At 41.8% G+C, this 20,799-nt stretch overlaps 3 protein-coding genes across 3 annotated transcripts in view; 2 read left to right on the forward strand and 1 right to left on the reverse strand.

Moving 5' to 3' along the window:
* The first annotated feature begins 64 nt into the window (after positions 1 to 64).
* Positions 65 to 8,436, forward strand: LOC135481750 (cytosolic Fe-S cluster assembly factor narfl-like). Its single transcript, XM_064761428.1, is given in 11 exon segments — positions 65 to 92; positions 95 to 129; positions 484 to 576; positions 861 to 1,016; positions 1,314 to 1,440; positions 1,635 to 1,769; positions 1,900 to 2,148; positions 2,407 to 2,479; positions 2,751 to 2,885; positions 3,076 to 3,233; positions 7,166 to 8,436. Coding segments are annotated over 11 exon segments (1,431 nt in total). The 3' UTR covers positions 7,408 to 8,436.
* Positions 8,437 to 9,870: 1,434 nt separating this feature from the next.
* LOC135461627 (glutamate-rich WD repeat-containing protein 1-like) lies at positions 9,871 to 19,948 on the reverse strand. Its single transcript, XM_064738806.1, has 6 exons — positions 18,851 to 19,948; positions 16,967 to 17,235; positions 14,169 to 14,379; positions 13,165 to 13,307; positions 12,010 to 12,207; positions 9,871 to 11,343 (listed from the first exon to the last, which is right to left on the reverse strand). Exons 1-6 carry the CDS (start codon positions 19,047 to 19,049, stop codon positions 11,032 to 11,034), a joined length of 1,332 nt encoding a protein of 443 aa, XP_064594876.1. The 5' UTR covers positions 19,050 to 19,948; the 3' UTR covers positions 9,871 to 11,031.
* Positions 19,142 to 20,799, forward strand: part of LOC135461626 (coiled-coil domain-containing protein 154-like) — a 42,279-nt gene continuing 40,621 nt past the window's right edge. The window contains exon 1 of the mRNA XM_064738804.1: positions 19,142 to 19,171. The gene's annotated coding sequence lies outside the window, so the exon portion shown is untranslated. The remainder of the gene's footprint in view (positions 19,172 to 20,799) is intronic.

Below are 20,799 nucleotides of genomic sequence, written 5' to 3' on the forward strand. Positions count from 1 at the left end.
TAGGTCGCGTGGTGAACCTCAAAGATGATTGGTGGAATTTGACATTTTGTGCGAAACTGTCAAGATGGCGTCCCACTTCAGTGGTGCATTGCAGTGACAGACTTAGATGACTTTATCACTCCGTCACAGGTTAATGAAAGACTTCAGTAACACTTGAAGTGTTCATATTACTTGTTCTTAAGATTAATCCATTAAACCTTAAGTTCTTCCTGCAACTAACTCAATAAAACACTTCTTTGATAAATGATGGTGTCGGAATCTGCACGTCAAATAATGTCGCTTATCTATTGTACATGTTTAGTGTAATTCTGATAAGGTTTGTTGATAGATTGCAGCCTGTAGGATATTCATGTCACCCCTTGTTATGTTATACGTCTGTGGATAAAAGTACATCCAAGATCTTTTATCCAAGAGGAATCAGGGCAAGCCACGCTATTAAATATCGCAACGTATTATGTTTATGAACAGCTTTCTTTCTTGCAGGAATGTGTCAAACCAGTGAAAATAGAGAGAAAACCAGGAAAAGTAAGCAAAATTCGAATAGAAGATGATGGGAGTTATTCTCAGGTGATGCAGGTTAGTTATTTTCAGATGTTGAGATCTTCTAAAATGTTGTACAGATTTGAAAAATCTGAAGTGTTACATGTGGGTCATGTTATCTTTCTGGTGAGTATTTTCAGGTGTTACAGGTGAAATATTTTCAGATCCTACATATTAATTTTTCTCAGTTGTTACAGGCAATTGTCATGCTCTATGATGAATTCGAACATCATTGAAGAAGCATTCTCAGGTTTTGTACTTAAAATAAATAATAATGAAATTGTCTGTGATTGCTTAGATAAACTGTTCTTATGTTACAGGATGGAGTGGAGAATAAATTGGAGAAAGCCAAGATCACCCTGAATGATTGCCTGGCCTGTAGTGGCTGTATCACGTCAGCAGAAAGTGTCCTCATTACTCAGCAAAGTCAAGAAGAACTGTACAAAATTCTTGATCAAAACAGAAAGGCAAAGGAGGTGGGTGGAAGATCACATTCATGGGCACCAAGTATTTTCAAAAGTTTCAGTGACAAGTATCGAAAAGTGGATAAGATGTTGTTGGAATTAAAAACCACACTCATTTTGGCATATTTTATATAATTATTTTATAGCCAAGATCTTTAATATGCAAAACTTCACAAATACATTCAAATGTTTTTCTTTAATAATGTGGTTTGTGAAAGAATACATGTATTAACTATATTATATTCCATATACATGTACATGTATAAATTTTATTTGGCTTTTTGTTTCTTGTCTGTTTGACCCTGACAGACTGGTCAGCCGATGAAAACAGTGGTGGTATCCATCTCGCCTCAGTCCAGGGCCTCATTAGCAGCTCAGTATCACCTGACCATCCCTCAAACAGGCAGCAAATTACACACTTTCTTTAAGAGTTTAGGTGGGCCACTTCATAAATTCTGAAATTGTCAGTTAAATTAGCCTTTAGAAATTTAATGCGTTTTTTATATAGGTGAAAATCTTGCTAAATGGTGATTTTTCTCTTATTTTCATTATTCACTTGAATATCATGATGAGATGTTCAAGGACAAGTACATGATACCATGAGACTGACACAAGTTCTGTTGGTGGCAGGTGTTCATCATGTCCTGGACACAACATTCAGTCGAGAGTTCAGCCTTATAGAGAGTGGCCGCGAGTTTGTGCGACGCTTCCGTCAGGCTGATGTGGATAAAACACAGCTACCTATGCTAGCCTCATCATGTCCAGGTAAGTGTAGATGCCATCACCAGAGCAATTACATGTGTTGCATACCGTGCATAACAAGGTACTAGTATTTGTTTATCACTGCTTTATTTAGACGTGATGATCTCTATCCACCTCTCTCTCTCCTTTGCAGGGTGGGTGTGTTATGCTGAGAAGACTCATGGGGCATACATTTTACCATACATCAGCACCACAAAATCTCCACAGCAGATCATGGGCTCTTTGGTTAAAGATTATTTCGCAGGGTTAGAGGGTATATCACCAGATTTGGTATATCATGTGACTGTGATGCCGTGTTTTGACAAGAAATTGGAAGCCTCTAGATTAGATTTTTACAGTGATTTGTACAAAACGCGGGATGTTGACTGCGTCATTACATCAGGTAGGTAGATTGATTAAAGTGAAGGCCCATGGGTCAAATTGAGCAGCAAGGATTATGTAGTCTAGAATTCTTTACTGCAAGTAAGACTTATATTATATTATTTGAATTATATTATGCACAATGTAAAACTGACTAAAGAAATTCTTAACTGACATTCCTTGAAATCATTTTGATCAAATGTTGTATTTCTAATTTGGTTATGTATTTAGAGGAATCTGTGCGATATTTTTTTAAATAGTTATGTTTGATCTTATCCAGGTGAAGTACAGAAAATGCTGGAGCAGGAAGGCTTGTTATTGTCAGATGTAGAAGAAAAGCCACCTAATTCCAGGTAATTATTTAGATTATTTATTCTGAAATAATTCTGCTTTAATCCAGTAAAGCTCTTTTGATGTATCACAAAAGGCTGCACATTTTATGTATTTATAGTTTTCTGGTATACAGTATTAAAATATATTCGCCTGTTGTTATCTTGTAAAAAATATGATTTTAAAAAATGTTAAATGTGGTATGGGTTACTTCACTGTTCCTCTTTATAACTCTAATGTAAAATTTTTTTGTGCATCAGAAGTGTAATGACTATGTTTCGTGTGTGTTTTCAGCTTTACCTGTATGGATGGGCAGATATACAGTCATGCTGGGGGAGGCTCTGGTGGCTACCTCGAGTACATCACCAGATATGCAGCTAAAGAACTCTTTGACCGGGAACTTCAGAAGTTAGAATATAAAATACTCAGGTAAGACACAAACAGAGCAGTATAATACATTCGCTTTTATCTTTCTTCTGTAATGTAAATCATTGTTGTTAAGTGTCCCAGCTATATACAAATATGACTGAGTTCTTTTGAAAATACTTAACTTTACAGCAGTAGGTCATTAATGTTATAATATTTGCTTATTGTTGTATTTATTTTACCTTTCTCACAGAAACCAGGATTTTCAGGAAGTTATCGTACAGTTTGATGGAAAGCAAGTGTTAAAAATGGCCCTGGCCTATGGCTTCAGGAATATACAGAATATTGTACAGAAGATTAAACGTGGAAAATGTCCTTATCACTTTGTGGAGGTCATGGCATGTCCCTCAGGTGAGTTATCACTGTCTGGATGTCATCGCATGTCCCTCAGGTGAGTTATCACTGTCTGGATGTCGTCGCATGTCCCTCAGGTGAGTTATCACTGTCTGGATGTCGTCGCATGTCCCTCAGGTGAGTTGTCACTGTCTGGAGGTCATGGTATGTCCCTCAGGTGAGTTGTCACTGTCTGGAGGTCATGGCATGTCCCTCAGGTGAGTTATCACTGTCTGGATGTCGTGGCATGTCCCTCAGGTGAGTTGTTACTGTCTGGATGTCATGGCACACCTTCAGGTGAGTTATCACTGTCTGGATGTCGTGGCCTGTCCCTCAGGTGAGTTGTCACTGTCCTGGAGGTCATGGTATGTCCCTCAGGTGAGTTGTCACTGTCTGGATGTTGTGGCCTGTCCCTCAGGTGAGTTATCACTGTCTCGATGTCGTGGCATGTCCCTCAGGTGAGTTATCACTGTCTGGAGGTCATGGCATGTCCCTCAGGTGAGTTGTCACTGTCTGGAGGTCATGGTATGTCCCCTCAGGTGAGTTGTCACTGTCTGGAGGTCATGGCATGTCCCTCAGGTGAGTTGTCGCTGTCTGGATGTCGTGGCATGTCCCTCAGGTGAGTTGTCGCTGTCTGGAGGTCATGGTATGTCCCTCAGCTGAGTTGTCACTGTCTGGAGGTCATGGCATGTCCCTCAGGTGAGTTGTCGCTGTCTGGATGTCATGGCATGTCCCTCAGGTGAGTTATCACTGTCTGGAGGTCATGGCATGTCCCTCAGGTGAGTTGTCACTGTCTGGAGGTCATGGTATGTCCCTCAGGTGAGTTATCACTGTCTGGATGTCGTGGCATGTCCCTCAGGTGAGTTGTTACTGTCTGGATGTCATGGCACACCTTCAGGTGAGTTATCGCTGTCTGGAGGTCATGGCATGTCCCTCAGCTGAGTTGTCACTGTCTGGAGGTCATGGTATGTCCCTCAGGTGAGTTGTCACTGTCTGGAGGTCATGGCATGTCCCTCAGGTGAGTTGTCACTGTCTGGAGGTCATGGCATGTCCCTCAGCTGAGTTGTCACTGCTTGGATGTTGTGGCCTGTCCCTCAGGTGAGTTGTCACTGTCTGGAGGTCATGGTATGTCCCTCAGGTGAGTTATCACTGCCTGGAGGTCATGGCATGTCCCTCAGCTGAGTTATCACTGTCTGGATGTAGTGGCATGTCCCTCAGGTGAGTTGTCACTGTCTGGAGGTCATGGCATGTCCCTCAGGTGAGTTGTCACTGTCTGGATGTCGTGGCATGTCCCTCAGGTGAGTTGTCACTGTCTGGATGTCATGGCACACCTTCAGGTGAGTTGTCACTATCTGGAGGTCATGGCATGTCCCTCAGCTGAGTTGTCACTGTCTGGAGGTCATGGTATGTCCCTCAGGTGAGTTGTCACTGTCAGGAGGTCATGGCATGTCCCTCAGGTGAGTTGTCACTGTCTGGAGGTCATGGCATGTCCCTCAGCTGAGTTGTCACTGTCTGGATGTTGTGGTATGTCCCTCAGGTGAGTTGTCACTGTCTGGATGTCGTGGCATGTCCCTCAGGTGAGTTATCACTGTCTGGATGTCGTGGCATGTCCCTCAGGTGAGTTGTCACTGTCTGGATGTCATGGTACACCTTCAGGTGAGTTGTCACTGTCTGGAGGTCATGGTATGTCCCTCAGGTGAATTGTCACTGTCTGGAAGTCATGGTATGTCCCTCAGGTGAGTTGTCACTGTCTGGAGGTCATGACATGACCCTCAGGTGAGTTATCACTGTCTGGAGGTCATGGCATGTCCCTCAGCTGAGTTGTCACTGTCTGGATGTTGTGGCATGTCCCTCAGGTGAGTTATCACTGTCTGGAGGTCATGGCATGTCCCTCAGCTGAGTTGTCACTGTCTGGATGTTGTGGCATGTCCCTCAGGTGAGTTGTCGCTGTCTGGATGTTGTGGCCTGTCCCTCAGCTGAGTTATCACTATCTGGATGTCATGGCATGTCCCTCAGGTGAGTTATCACTGCTTGGGTGTTGTGGCATTTTCCTCAGGTGAGTTATCACTGTCTGGAGGTCATGGTATGTCCCTCAGCTGAGTTGTCACTGCTTGGATGTTGTGGCATTTTCCTCAGGTGAGTTGTCACTGTCTGGAGGTCATGGCATGTCCCTCAGGTGAGTTATCACTGTCTGGATGTCGTGGCATGTCCCTCAGGTGAGTTGTCACTGTCTGGATGTCATGGCACACCTTCAGGTGAGTTATCACTATCTGGAGGTCATGGCATGTCCCTCAGGTGAGTTGTCACTGTCTGGAGGTCATGGTATGTCCCTCAGCTGAGTTGTCACTGTCAGGAGGTCGTGGCATGTCCCTCAGGTGAGTTGTCACTGTCTGGAGGTCATGGCATGTCCCTCAGGTGAGTTGTCACTGTCTGGATGTTGTGGTATGTCCCTCAGGTGAGTTGTCACTGTCTGGATGTCGTGGCATGTCCCTCAGTTGAGTTATCACTGTCTGGATGTCGTGGCATGTCCCTCAGGTGAGTTGTCACTGTCTGGATGTCATGGTACACCTTCAGATGAGTTGTCACTGTCTGGAGGTCATGGTATGTCCCTCAGGTGAGTTGTCACTGTCTGGAGGTCATGGCATGTCCCTCAGCTGAGTTGTCACTCTCTGGATGTTGTGGCCTGTCCCTCAGGTGAGTTATCACTGTCTGGAGGTCATGGCATGTCCCTCAGCTGAGTTGTCACTGTCTGGATGTTGTGGCCTGTCCCTCAGGTGAGTTATCACTGTCTGGAGGTCATGGCATGACCCTCAGCTGAGTTATCACTGTCTGGATGTTGTGGCATGTCCCTCAGGTGAGTTGTCGCTGTCTGGATGTTGTGGCCTGTCCCTCAGCTGAGTTATCACTGTCTGGATGTCATGGCATTTTCCTCAGGTGAGTTATCACTGTCTGGAGGTCATGGTATGTCCCTCAGCTGAGTTGTCACTGCTTGGATGTTGTGGCATTTTCCTCAGGTGAGTTATCACTGACTGGAGGTCATGGCATTTTCCTCAGCTGAGTTATCACTGTCTGGATGTAGTGGCATGTCCCTCAGGTGAGTTGTCACTGTCTGGAGGTCATGGCATGTCCCTCAGCTGAGTTGTCACTGTCTGGATGTTGTGGCATGTCCCTCAGGTGAGTTATCACTGTCTGGAGGTCATGGCATGTCCCTCAGGTGAGTTGTCGCTGTCTGGATGTTGTGGCCTGTCCCTCAGGTGAGTTATCACTGTCTGGAGGTCATGGCATGACCCTCAGCTGAGTTATCACTGTCTGGATGTTGTGGCATGTCCCTCAGGTGAGTTGTCGCTGTCTGGATGTTGTGGCCTGTCCCTCAGCTGAGTTATCACTGTCTGGATGTCATGGCATTTTCCTCAGGTGAGTTATCACTGTCTGGAGGTCATGGTATGTCCCTCAGCTGAGTTGTCACTGCTTGGATGTTGTGGCATTTTCCTCAGGTGAGTTATCACTGTCTGGAGGTCATGGCATTTTCCTCAGGTGAGTTGTCACTGTCTGGAGGTCATGGCATGTCCCTCAGGTGAGTTATCACTGTCTGGATGTCATCGCATGTCCCTCAGGTGAGTTATCGCTGTCTGGATGTCGTGGCATGTCCCTCAGGTGAGTTATCACTGTCTGGAGGTCATGGTATGTCCCTCAGCTGAGTTGTCACTGCTTGGATGTTGTGGCCTGTCCCTCAGCTGAGTTATCACTCTCTGGATGTCATGGATGGATTTTGTTTTCTCAATTTATCCACCATAGATAGGAAAAAATGTTTCCAGCATATATGATGTAATCTAGATTGGAGATGGTGTGCTAACAGTTGAAAGCCTAGACCTATGTTACAAGCTGTTAAGTTCTTCATAACCCAGAAGGCTTATTTCCATGTCTTATGATGAAGTACTCTTTGTCCCCAGGCTGTAACAATGGTGGGGGTCAGATTCGCCCAGAGGATTCTGAGACAGTCAAGGAGCGGCTGGGCCGGGTGGAGGAGCTGTATCGCAGTGTCAGCTGTATTGCCCCAGGGGTGAACCCAGATGTAGAGCGGCTGTACAGGGAGTGGCTGGGGGGAGGCGACTCGGAGAAGGCCAGGCTACTGCTCCACACACAGTATCACCCAGTGGAGAAAATGACTAATGCCCTGACCATTAAGTGGTAGACTCACTTACAAATGCATATATAGTTTGGTATATTTCTATGTGATATTTATTATGAAGAGATCAAAAGTCTAGGTTGAGGCCTAACCATTTATTTAATTAAATATGACTGAAAGGACAACAGGTTTTACCCAAAGAAGACTGCCTAACCAGCTGGAATTGTGAAAAATTGTACATCTGGAATTTCGAGAAAATATACATCTGGAATTGAAAGAAGTGAAATCAGGGATATATCATCTATTGTATTAAATCAAGTAGAGTTTTACAAAGGATTGAAAGATATTAAGATACCTGTGGTGATGGTTGGACTGTCGGATATTTCTCAGAGAGAGACGCTGAATTCAGGAATACAAGGTTGGAACATATCAAAGTACTGTCTGAAACCCTTCACCTGCATCAGGTATGGCCATTATGGAAATGTGGAGAACTTAACACTGGCAACATTAAAAGCCTTGTCATTTCCATGACAGAAATCATTCACATTGATCAAGTGCCATTACTTTCTCCATTCTTTATGACGATATCCCCATGCACATGCATGTATACATATGTATGCAGTTCAAGGTAGTATTAGAAAATATATTTGAGTAAGCTGTCACTGTTGTGTTAAACATTTAGTTGATCATTATCAGAATATCGAGAAACAAGGAAGGCCTATGCAGTGGGGATGAAGTTTAGGGCCTTTTTACCATTGCCTGTGAAAGGTACATTTGTACCTTGTGAGAAGACCAGGTTTGGGAGCGTTACCATATTGGTGGTATAGAAAGTTTATGAGATGTAACAACAGGGATTTTAGTATTAGGAATGGTGGTGATACAGAGTTATATTCAGGTCCCTGTATACCATACTTCTGTCCAGGAATATTTTGACTTGCACCGTCACCAAAAGTACGGAACATTTACATACGCACCTCTACAAAATTCTGTCAACCATTCTCCATGTTCATATAGTCACCCAATAAATCCACCTACTAACACTATTATATCTGTTCTAAAATAAACTGTTGCAACAGTCCCTCAAACTAACCTATCAGCTCTGATGACTCACTTGGCAGAGCATCCGTTTCAGGGGCAGTAGATATTGGGTTGGGTCACACCTAAACCTTAAAAGAGGACTTTCTCACTTGGCATTCAGCATTATTGGGGACAGTGCAATGACTGGTCAACCGGTATTAATGGCTTGGGTTGGGCAACTTACTTGCCTTTGGTAAGCCATCTCTGTGAAGCAGCACTGGATAAAAGAGAGGTGGAAATCCGTCCTGCAACAAGGAGGCACATTACGCGTACATGCACCCTAAGGACTCTTTTGTTGTCACTGAAAAATTGTTAAGTATGATGTTAAACCCTAAGCACTCACTCACTCAAATTAACCTCGTGTAAACTTCAGGTTCCTTAAACCCAGCCTCACACATCTCAACATGATTTAAACATCCTCCTTACCCAATCTAATTTAAACTCAATCTCATTTAGAACCAGCCTAATATCAGTTGACATGGGGGACATTGTTGCAGGAGTCTCTCGTAATCGATTGCAGGTAATAATCACGTTTACATCATTTGCTTTAGGCAGCTGTGCTATGTTTGACTCACAATGCAGGGTATCATTTTTTTTTTTTTTTTTTTTGACATGCATTGCATGTTTGGATTCAGCCATACACATGTACCAGCCTGACCAGGGAGGTATGTCGGTGTGGGGCTGGATCAATGTTTATTTTTTTATTTGACTGTTGCTGAATGCCATACACAAGAATTTTTACATGTAACTTATAGGGTTTCGGTCAGTTATACCTGTGGAGGAAACCAGAGTGACCCACATAAACCACTGATCTTTGGCAAGTAACTTACAAACATGTGTGACATACAGATATCTACACCATACTGGTAGCAGACAAGTGGCCTCCAACCAACATTCAATAATTGCTGTATTCCACAAAGCTTGGGATTATTGTCAACAAGGCCTCACAAGCAATTTGCAAATTGCCTGTCCATAACTAAATTTTGAACTCACACAATGTGTACCCTAACAAATGAATTTATGTATTTATTTGTTGGATTGGTGTTTTATGCCATACTCAAGAATATTTAACTTATACGACTGCAACAAATAATGGTGAGAGGAAAACCTGGCAGAGCCCGGGGGAAACCCATGATCATCCGTAGGTTGTTGCAAGACCTTCCTAATTATGACCGGAGAGGAAGCCAGCATGAGCTGGACTTGAACTCACAGACTTGGACTTGCGCTGTGCTCGAGCGCTAACCAACTGAGCCACAGAGGCCCCGGCCCTAAGGAATAAAAGGCAAGTAGGTACTGATTTGTATTTTACATTATTCACGCATCTGTTGATTTGTTTATGGGTATTTATGTGTAGAGGAAAGACAGCTAAAGTTTCTGTGATGAATACCCCATGCCACAATCTAGGTTCTTAACTCTGTCATGGAAGTTTCCTTATTCGATGTGCATAATTTATTTATTTATTTGATTGGTGTTTTACGCCATACTTTAGAGTTGTTCACTTATACGACGGCATTCAGCATTATGGTGAGAAAAAATCAGGCAGAGCCCAGGGGAAATCCACGAATGTACATACAACAGGCACAATATGTTACAAATTGAAGTACTGAAGAATTAGTCAGCTTTTCCATATAAATTACCTTTAATATGTACATTTACATACACAATGTAGTTTGTATCAAGAATTACTGATCAAGAATTCAACAAATCTGAAGTAAAAGAGGAAAGAGACAACAGCCATCTTAGCAATTACCAGTAGTACATTTACACCACAAACATGTAACTCTGGGCATTAACCGACGGAACATCCTTCAAAGCCATCATTTGAAGGCTGATGTATAATGAAGCTAAAAGGAAGTAGAATGTGACTAAATGTCACCTAAAATACAGAATGTAGTGAACGACTACACATTATTAGACTTAGAACAATGTCAGATGAATGATTATAAACTGCTTTCAGAGTCAAGCAACATGTGACCCAGTAGTCCTTCAGGGCTGGCAGTTTAAACATTTCATCCACTTTATCACTGTGGCCTCGAACCCCTGCCATTAGATGTACATGTACATGCAAAACCATGAAGCAACAATGATCTAACGCGGCTGCTGTCAGATGTACTGATGACCACACCTGGCATTTGTGATGTCACACACTGATCATCCTCTACCGATGACCACACCTGGCAGTTGTGATGTCACACACTGATCACCTTCTGCTGATGACCACACCTGGCAGTTGTGACGTCACACACTGATCACCTTCTGCTGATGACCACACCTGGCAGTTGTGATGTCACACACTGATCATCCTCTACTGATGACCACACCTGGCGGATGTGACAAGCACACACTGATCTATTGATGACCCCACCCAGAGATGACCACACTTTGCAGCTGTCACACACTGACTGACCTGAAGATGTTGTCGCCAGTGTGAGCTGTAGAGATGACCACACCTGGCCGTTGTGAAGTCACACACAGATCATCCTGAAGATGCTGAAGCCACAGTGAGCCGTAGAGATGACCACACCTGACAGCTGTGACATCACACACTGATTGTCCTGAAGGTGTTGAAGCCACAGTGAGCCGCAGAGATGACCACACCTGACAGCTGTGACATCACACACTGATTGTCCTGAAGACGTTGAAGCCACTGTGAGCTGTAGAGATAACCACACCTGGCAGTTGCGGGTGCCAGTGTAGTTCCTTAATGTCTGTCTGTCCCTGATGTATGAAAAGCAGCTGTGGGGGGACATCAGGCTCCCCAGCACCCTCCTTGGGAATGTCACTGTCCCGCTCTAAGGCCAGGTCCCACAGAGACAACTGGTCGTCCGCTCCCGATGAGGCAAACACAGAGCTGTCTGCAGGGTTCCACTCCACTGATGTAATTGGGGCTGTGTGATGTTTGAAGACTGCCACTGCTGTCTCTTCCTGAAAAATGGACACACCTAGTTATACCTCAACAGACATGCCTGGTTATACCTCACAGATATGCCTGCTTATAGCTCACAAGACATACCTGGTTACTCTTCAACAGACACACATGGTTATACCTCCAGATACACACCTGGCTACTTCTCAACAGGTGCACCAGGTTATTCCTCAACGGACACACATGGTTACAGTTCGATAGACACGCCTGATTATACCCCAAGAGGCACACCTGCATATACTTCAACACACACATCTGGGTAAACCTCAACAGGCACACCTAGTTATACCTCAACATACACACCTGGTTATACCTCATCATACACACCTGGTTATACCTCAACAGACACGCATGGTTATACCTCAATAGGCACATTTGGTTATACCTCAGTATATAGACCTGGTTATACCTCAACAGGCACACCTGGTTATACCTCAGTATACAGACCTGGTTATACGTCAAGGGGCACACCTGGTTATACCTCAACACGTACACCTGGTTACCCCTGAACAGGCACGCCTGGTTATACCTCAACATACACACTTGGTTATACCTCACATTTGGTTGTATGCCTCAATGTTAGTACCATACACCTGCCTTCAAAATCATGAGGTAAACAAGGTGAGGTTAGATAAATGTGCACTGAGTACTAATAAGACACCTACCTGAAATTTGCGAAGGTCCCATATTTTGATGACACCATCGTCCCCGCCTGAGACAATGAAAGGCTCATGAGCATTCCAGCTGATGACATTTACGTCACTAGCATGGCTGTCAGCAGCAGTCAGCATACAGGCCTTATCCGGAGTGGCTCGAGCATCCCATACGCGGATACTGCGGTCCACAGAGCACGAGGCAAACACCTGCACAGAAGAATGTGTATCATAAATATGTGAGATGAGGAAACTGAACGTGCAGCAACAATGTGACGGCAGCTATTTTATTACAATTACAACTAGAATGTGGGTATCCGAATATAGCTTGCTTTTTTATTTATTTAATTTATTTATTTCATTGGTGTTTTATGCCATACTCAAGAATATTTCAATTATACGACGGCAGCCAGCATTATGGTGGGAGGAAAATGAGGCTCCCTTTTTGGTTACATATATATGTATATGTATGTTTACAATGTATAACCCGAAAGGTGTGACTTTCAATATTAAACTGTCACAAAAATGAAGACAACAGTTCATAGTTCTTACATACAAAAATTTCAAGGAAATACAAGCTTTGATGTTCAGACGTGTTGTGGGGACAAAATCACACCTCTAAACCTCAAAGTACTGGGGTCACTTTGTCAATAATAATGACAGCATTTTCATGAAAATCAATACAGTATTTAAAGAGGTAGAGTGAGCAAAATCATGCGATGAGCCTCCAGACAGGTCGAAGTATAGACAGACAGTGATTCAAGTATACAACCTCCTAGCTGTTGTCAGGGGGTGTGTGGGGGGAGCAATATTCCAAGCGTCATATCCTTAAAGACAAGTGGCTGGCTGTAAACACGATGGCTCATTGTATCTCCAATACTGTACAGTGTACTGACAAGGTACAGAGGGTTGGCCATTACAGACTTTTTATCAAACTCATTCAGCATACTTCAAAGTCAAAAATCTGCTGGTTATCGAATACATCCGTGTCCTCCATGACACTTATCCCACAGAGACCTGCTATAGTTTGCATGTTATGTACATACTGTCCATGACACAATATCCCCTGTACAACCCTCCTCCCTGAGCCGCTCGTCAGGTACAGAAACTTAAATTGCAATAAAAATCCTTAACAACATGTAAGACAACATGACAAGTTCTCCTCACGTTATCCTCCACAGGCGACCACTGTATGTCCTCCACTGAGGCGCTGTGCCCTGTGTAAGGCCGCTGATCCACCTTCCAGCACCCACCTTCCTCAGGTGACCACAGGTGTATGTTCTTCTTACAATCTCCTGTAGCCAGACGACCTGTGACAACATGTCCAATAGTGTTCACAAATAGAACTCAAAGTAAATAGCAATACACAAATACAATAGATATGGAGTACCCACACTTTTACCTGTACATGGCAGATTTTTTGTTCAAGTAACATCAGCTAGCTGTAGCTTTTCAGTAATTTGTTATACATGTACCTTTTTATATGTCAGCAAGGCATGATCCTGTAGTATCAAAGTTTCTTTCTTGCCGGAGGTATTGTGTACAATATTTATCTCTCTCCCTTTATCCCATCATCCAGATGTTCATAGTTGTGGAATAAATTTTTCTTTCAAACTTTGCTGACAACCATGCATACTCCTTACAGTGTTTGTGTCATTCTCTACCTTTCACTTTACATCACTGCCACCAATAGCAAATTTTGTAAAGAAATCTTGAACAACACCGAAGTCACCGAAGTCACATTGATGAGGTAGGAAGTGGTGTCCGAAAACACAAACAATCCGTCTCAGCCTCTGTCTGTAATAACACTGTTTACACATGCATTCACTTCTTCTAAAGTATGTACAACATGGCTCTAACCAAACCTAAAACAATTTTATTGATGAATGCTAATTAAATAGTTCTGGGGGAGGAAAACAAGTGATGAAGCTAATCCTAAACAAGTGTAGGTGCATCTCACAGGCTCCAAAGGTCAAGCTTGTCTAGTGGTGGCAGTGAAGTAGGGCGAAAGGTAGAGAGCGGTGCATGTGCTATAAGGGGTATGATAACCATGGTGATAATCATGCAAAAAATGATGTGAAACGTGTATTTTTATCTTTCATTTAATAGTTGTTCATTCCCATGTAAAAACATTTTAACACATTTGGCTATAATATTTTAAAGCAACCTACCCGGAGTTGTCTTTGACCAGTCAATGGCAAACCCCTCCACCTGGTGGCCTGGGAAGGTGAAAATAGGGGCAGGCGACTCTTCATTTCTTGTGTAAACTGCCATCACTGTGGAGTCATTCACTGCATTCAGTGGCCGTTTTAAATCCCACAAATACACCTTCCCATTCTCTGACCATGATGCAGCTAAATGGACATCCCCATAGGCACTGGCCTGTCAAGTCAAAGTCATTGTGCAGATCAAACCACATCAGTTCTCTGAGGTCAGGAAAGCTGGACACAAAAAGAAATCTAACATCACAGATAGAGATCAGTTCATGCATTTTGAGGACTCCTATGACAAAATCCAAAATGTCTAAAATAATTTGAGCAAAGTCTGTACACTGGATTGTCCTCTACCTGAGATCACTTCACAGTTAACAATGTAAGCTGTGCCCACCCTGATATACACTATGTTTATCCTAATACTACATCAACATTATATACTGGGCATACACTGACATACATGTTATATCCTGTAGTAACTGTAACACTGTATACTGGACACATGCTGACATACCCTGATCTCATTTACATTGTACAATGAGCATACACTGACATACCCTGATCCTACTGACATTGTACAATGAGGATACACTGACATACCCTGATCCTATTGACACTATGCTGAACATACCCTGACTTACCTTCATCCCTCTGACACTGTACAATGAGGATACATTGACATACCCTGATCCTATTGGCAGTGTATGCTGGACATACCCTGACATACCCTGATCCTATTGGCAGTGTATGCTGGACATACCCTGATCCTATTGGCAGTGTATGCTGGACATACCCTGACATACCCTGATCTTATTTACATTGTTTCCTGAGTAAACACTGACATACCCCAATCCTATTGACATTGTACAATGAGCATACATTGACATATCCTGGTTCTATTGACACTGTACAATGAGCATACACTGACATACCCTGGTCCTAGTGACAATGTATGCTTGACATCACATACTGACATACTTTCATCTTACTGACACTGTACAATGAGCATACACTGACATACTCTGATCCTATTGACAATGCATGCTTGACATCACATACTGACATACACGATCCTATTTACACTGTTTCCTGAACAAACACTGACATACCCTCATCTTACTGACACTGTACAATGAGCATACACTGACATACCCTGATCCTATTGACAGTATATGCTTGACATCACATACTGACATACCCTCATCTTATTTACACTGTACAATGAGCATACACTGACATACCCTGATCCTATTGACAATGTATGCTTGACATCACAAACTGACATACCCTAATCTTATTTACACTGTTAACACTTGTTAACACTTTGCAATAAGCACACACAGAAATACATGTACCCTGATTCTGTTGACACTGTAACACTGTGCACTGAGCATACAATGATATATCCTGATCATACTGACACTATGCACTGAGCATACACTGATATACACTCATCTTATTGACACAGTACAATGAGCATACACTGACATACCCTGATCCTATTGACAATGTATGCTTGACATTACATACTGACATACCCTCATCTTACTGACACTGTACAATGAGCATACACTGACATACCCTGATCCTATTGACAATGTATGCTTGACATCACATACTGACATACCCTCATCTTACTGTCACTGTACAATGAGCATACACTGGCATACCCTGGTCCTATTGACAATGTATCCTTGACATCACATACTGACATACCCTCATCTTACTGACACTGTACAATGAGCATACACTGACATACCCTGATCCTATTGACAATGTATGCTTGACATCACATATTGACATACCCTCATCTTATTTACACTGTACAATGAGCATACACTGACATACCCTGATCCTATTGACAATGTATGCTTGACATCACATACTGACATATCCCCATCTTACTGACACTGTACAATGAGCATACACTGACATACCCTGATCCTATTGACAATGTATGCTTGACATCACATATTGACATACCCTCATCTTACTGACACTGTACAATGAGCATACACTGACATACCCTGATCCTATTGACAATGTATCCTTGACATCACATACTGATATACCCTCATCTTATTTACACTGTACAATGAGCAGACATTGACATACCTCAATCCTAGTGACAATGTATGCTGGACATCACGTACTGAAATACCCTGATCCTATTTACACTGTTTCCTGAGCAAACACTAACATACCCTGATCCTATTGACATTGTACAATGAGCATACACTGACATACCCTGATCCTACTGACAGTGCATGCTCGACATACCCTGATCCTGTTAACACTCTGCAATGAGCACATACTGAAATACATGTACCCTGATTCTGTTGACACTGTAACACTGTGCACTGAGCATACAATAATATATCCCGATCATACTGACACTATGCAATGAGCACACACTGATATACCCTGCACCTAATGACACTGTACACTGATCATACAATGATATACCCTGATCATATAGACACCGAATACTGAGCTTATACTGACATACCCTCATCTTATTGACACTATACAATGACATACTCTGATCATATTAACACTGTATACTGGACTTACATTGACATACCCTCATCTTAATGATGCTGCACCCTGAGCATACACTGACATACCCTGATCCTTCTGACACTGTACGATGAGCACACACTGACATACCCTGATCCTTCTGACACTGTAAACTGAGCACACACTGACATACCCTGATCCTTCTGACACTGTAAACTGAGCACACATTGACATACCCTGATCCTATTGACACTGCCTGTGTGCTTGATCATGGCAGTTTCCAGCTCTGGCTTTTCATCTTCGTCCTCATCAGATTCCTCACCCTCCTCATCCTCATCGCCACCTGCTTTAGTTTTGTTCAGGTTGCTCATCTTCATCACAATAATGTGATTCAACAGGCTACTTTCTGCCTGCGTCCCAGCCACCACAAAACATGTCAGTGGATATGACTCTCGCTTGTCCCCAAGTCCATCCATCAGAACATCAAAACTCAAACATGGTGCACCTGTAAGAAGTTCAAGGCAAGCCTGTACTATTCACTTTATATTATCCTTTTATACAGATCATAACAATGATGAAATTTGAGTTCATGTTAAGCATCATTCTGTCCTCATCTAAGAATTATTAACATTTCTGAAGTGTTTCACTTACCAGAGTAATAACAACAGTCTGGTGAAAAGGTCAGTGAAATAAAGACCCTGCAATTTTTTGGAATTTCATGTGATTACAAAACAGAAGACAGATTGTCTGATCAAAAGTTCAGGCTATATAACAAGCATGGGCATAATTGTCCATCTAGATGGGCACTGGCCACTGTTATAGTTTAAACTGTTGATAACCAATTGTCCTCTTTGTCTCTACAAAAACTTGCTGCACAATTTCTTCTTTATGCCCTTATTGACTGGATTATTTATTCATTTACTTATATGATTGGTGTTTTATGCTGTAATCGAGAATTGTACATTCACCTAATATATGATGGCCGCCAGCAGAATGTTTTAACTATTGAATCCAAGAAGTTTGGAGTTTGAATTTCCACCAATATCTGGCAATGTGCCATTTTGGGTGAGAATTTGTTTGCATTTTTTTTTTTTTTATTCCTTCAAATATAAGGATATGCTGGTCATATGATTTTGAGGTACAAATTTCAATAAACCAGCTCATACTTTATCTAAAATTGGCAACACTTCGTGTTCAAAATATGACAGAGGTTGGTTTGATTTCTTTGACATTCAAAACTTTAAACAGCTGGATTACTGTTGAAAATCCATTAACCACTGCAGACTGTTACATGTATACACACGGGGTGACATAGGAAACCAGTTTATACCAAATTAGTTGTGGAATGTAACTCTGAAATCGACCAACACAATGTGCTGGGAGAGTTACGGAGAATAACTACTTCTAATGTGTCGGATCGATGGTAAGCCACATTTAATTATTAGGATGTACATTTGTGAGAAAAAACCTGGTCAAAATTAAAAGCCAATAGTCTGCATATGTAGAAGGGAACATGTTGTGGGTTTGAATTATTAGGATGTACATTTGTGACAAAAAAACCCGGTCAAAATTAAAAACCAATAGTTTGCATCTGTAAAATACTGCACTTACCATGTAACTAACAGTTCACTTCACCCTAAATTCCCATTCTGTAACCATTACTTTGGGCTAAACTTTGTCAATTTTCCTCTTTTTTGGTGCACTTAACCATAAAAATACTCCCATTTTCGAAGTAAGTAACTATCTTAGAAAGTGGCTAAGAGCATAGAAAATTATTTTTCTTACCGTGATCAGGCCTGTACGTCATAGCCCAAGAGCAGTTTCAGATTTAATCGTTAAAAAAAGATCAGATCAGGCTGACATTGTTTTTGTAGCACGTTATACAAGACAATTCTATTTTGAATGTGACTAACGATGTTTGTCGAGAGAAAGAAACTATAATTTGTAATGGGCTTGAGAGTGTTTACCTGCCTGAAAGGTATTACATAACCAGAGACAACAAAGGAAAAGATCACGTAGTCAGATACAGGCAGAGCCTTTGGCACCTGGCCTCAGTTGCAGATGGGGCAAGAACAGGTAGGCTGGATAAGCTATAATAATTATGTTGTTGTTGTTGTTACCTGTTTGCGCTTGATGAAACATAACGTAAGCTGACTCATCACACACGAGCTCCTCGCCTTCTTCTATCGGCTTGCCCGGCAAGTAAACATCCTTCTTCGGTATTTTCTGCTCCTCTTCACTGCCCGTGTCACTATCTGATTCTACACCATCCATATATTCATCTTCCGAGCTATCTTCCATGTTTGCTTCGTCCGCCATATTACCCACGTGTTTTCTCTGAATGACCCTGTGTGACCTCACTGAAGCAGCCAATGAAATGTCTGTCTTTGTTCTCCATCGCTACTCCCAAACAACATGGCGGAGCAGGTGTCAACCGAGAGGTAAAACTAGATCAGACTACACAGAGTCTCATGTCTCCCTCCAACTGACTAAACTAAACATGTCACACCACCAGTACTCTAAGTTTCCCTCCTAAATCTGAACGAATACATTTACAAAATTCAGAATCGATTTCCTTTGTAATTTGTGTGCCACAAAAGTGATCTCAGTTCATAGTTGAAAATGAACAGACATGAGCCGTTGTTCAAGTTCCAACAGCTATGGTACTGGTTGAGATGTCAGTTTTGACGGGATTTTTCGGTCTTTTATGGAAACATAACGAATGCACTTATGTGTGCTTACTTGGAGATACTAATTACTTTTTTTGTTGTACTCAAGTTTTTGATCATCTGGCTTTATAATTAGCAATGTGATGTCAGTCCTGAAATCATACAGTTTTAGAGAAAATTGCAGCAAACCAATCAAATAAGTCAAAAAATATCATGCGCAGAAAAAATATGAAAATGTTGCCTTACTTGTCTTTCACTACACGTGTTACATACCAAAATTTCAATATCCTACGCACAAATTGTGGCATGCATTCTGAAAGATGAAGATGGATATACCCTATAACGTGATATACTTCATTTTTTTGCCTTTACAAAATATTTAAAATCTGACTGAAACCCCTACTGATATTATGATGGTATTGAATTTAATAAAAATAGGTTAGTTTTTGGATTATATTTATCGAGCTTTACTGTTTTATCTGATGGTGTTTCATGTTAAGTGATATTCCTTCATGAAATTAGCAGCTTACGTGAGATTAACATTGAATGATAGACTAGCCTGATTTGGTGTAGAAAAATGCATTATGTCACTTTTGTTACACTCTGTTACCTGTAGAACAATTATAAGATATTAATTGATCATCACAACATGTCATTGTGTTGACATGTAATATTGACATACATGTACGAAAGTAGGGCCTACACATACTGGTAGCAATTCTTAATGAAAGCTGTTTATGCTGAGGGAAGAAACTGTGTAGGTAGCTGCCATTGAGGGATTTTCTGATTTCAGTTGACTTTCCCCAGGAGATACATACCGATTTAACATATACACGTACAAACTATAGCTGTGTCAACTGCAGCATTGTTAGTGAGACCTTGTATTTGTACTGGATTTGTACAATACTATTACCAATTCAAGTAAGTTCAAATAAATGATATTTAGGGGCTCTGAACAACCAGTGTATGTCCCGCCATGCATGTATACATATACATATGCAGATAAAGTCATGTATCATTGTACTGTAGCCTCATGCTGGCTGTTTTTATTATATATTTATTTGTTTGGTGTTTTGTGGCATACTCAAGAACATTTTACTTGTATGACAGCAGCCAGTATTATGGTGGGAGGAAACCAGGTAGATCCCAGGGGAGTGTCTTTATTATGACATATTATTCTTCATGAGTTGGCAATACGAATGTTAGACGTCAATAGAATGGCATGGAGGTCCTGTTGCCAGGCGTTTGAAAGGTCCCCATTAGAAGCATATGTAATTGGAATATCTTATGCTGTGCTAAATTTGTATTCCAGTCATGCCAATAATGCATCAAATATCTTCTCCCTGTACACGTTACATGTAGCTGTTCATTATTGCAGGTGACTATGATAATAATCAGTT

The sequence above is a fragment of the Liolophura sinensis genome, chromosome 1 (assembly GCF_032854445.1).
Source record: "Liolophura sinensis isolate JHLJ2023 chromosome 1, CUHK_Ljap_v2, whole genome shotgun sequence".
Taxonomy (NCBI): Eukaryota; Metazoa; Mollusca; class Polyplacophora; order Chitonida; family Chitonidae; genus Liolophura; species Liolophura sinensis.

Excerpts from the sequence above, each read along its gene's own strand:
- LOC135461627 (XM_064738806.1), bottom strand. The coding sequence starts at position 19,049 with ATGGCGGACGAAGCAAACATGGAAGATAGCTCGGAAGATGAATATATG. Across the intron at positions 17,236-18,850 it reads GTTTCATCAAGCGCAAACAG|GTGCACCATGTTTGAGTTTT; the intron begins GTAACAACAACA and ends AACTTCTTACAG. Across the intron at positions 14,380-16,966 it reads GCAGTGTCAATAGGATCAGG|GCCAGTGCCTATGGGGATGT; the intron begins GTATGTCAATGT and ends TTGACTTGACAG.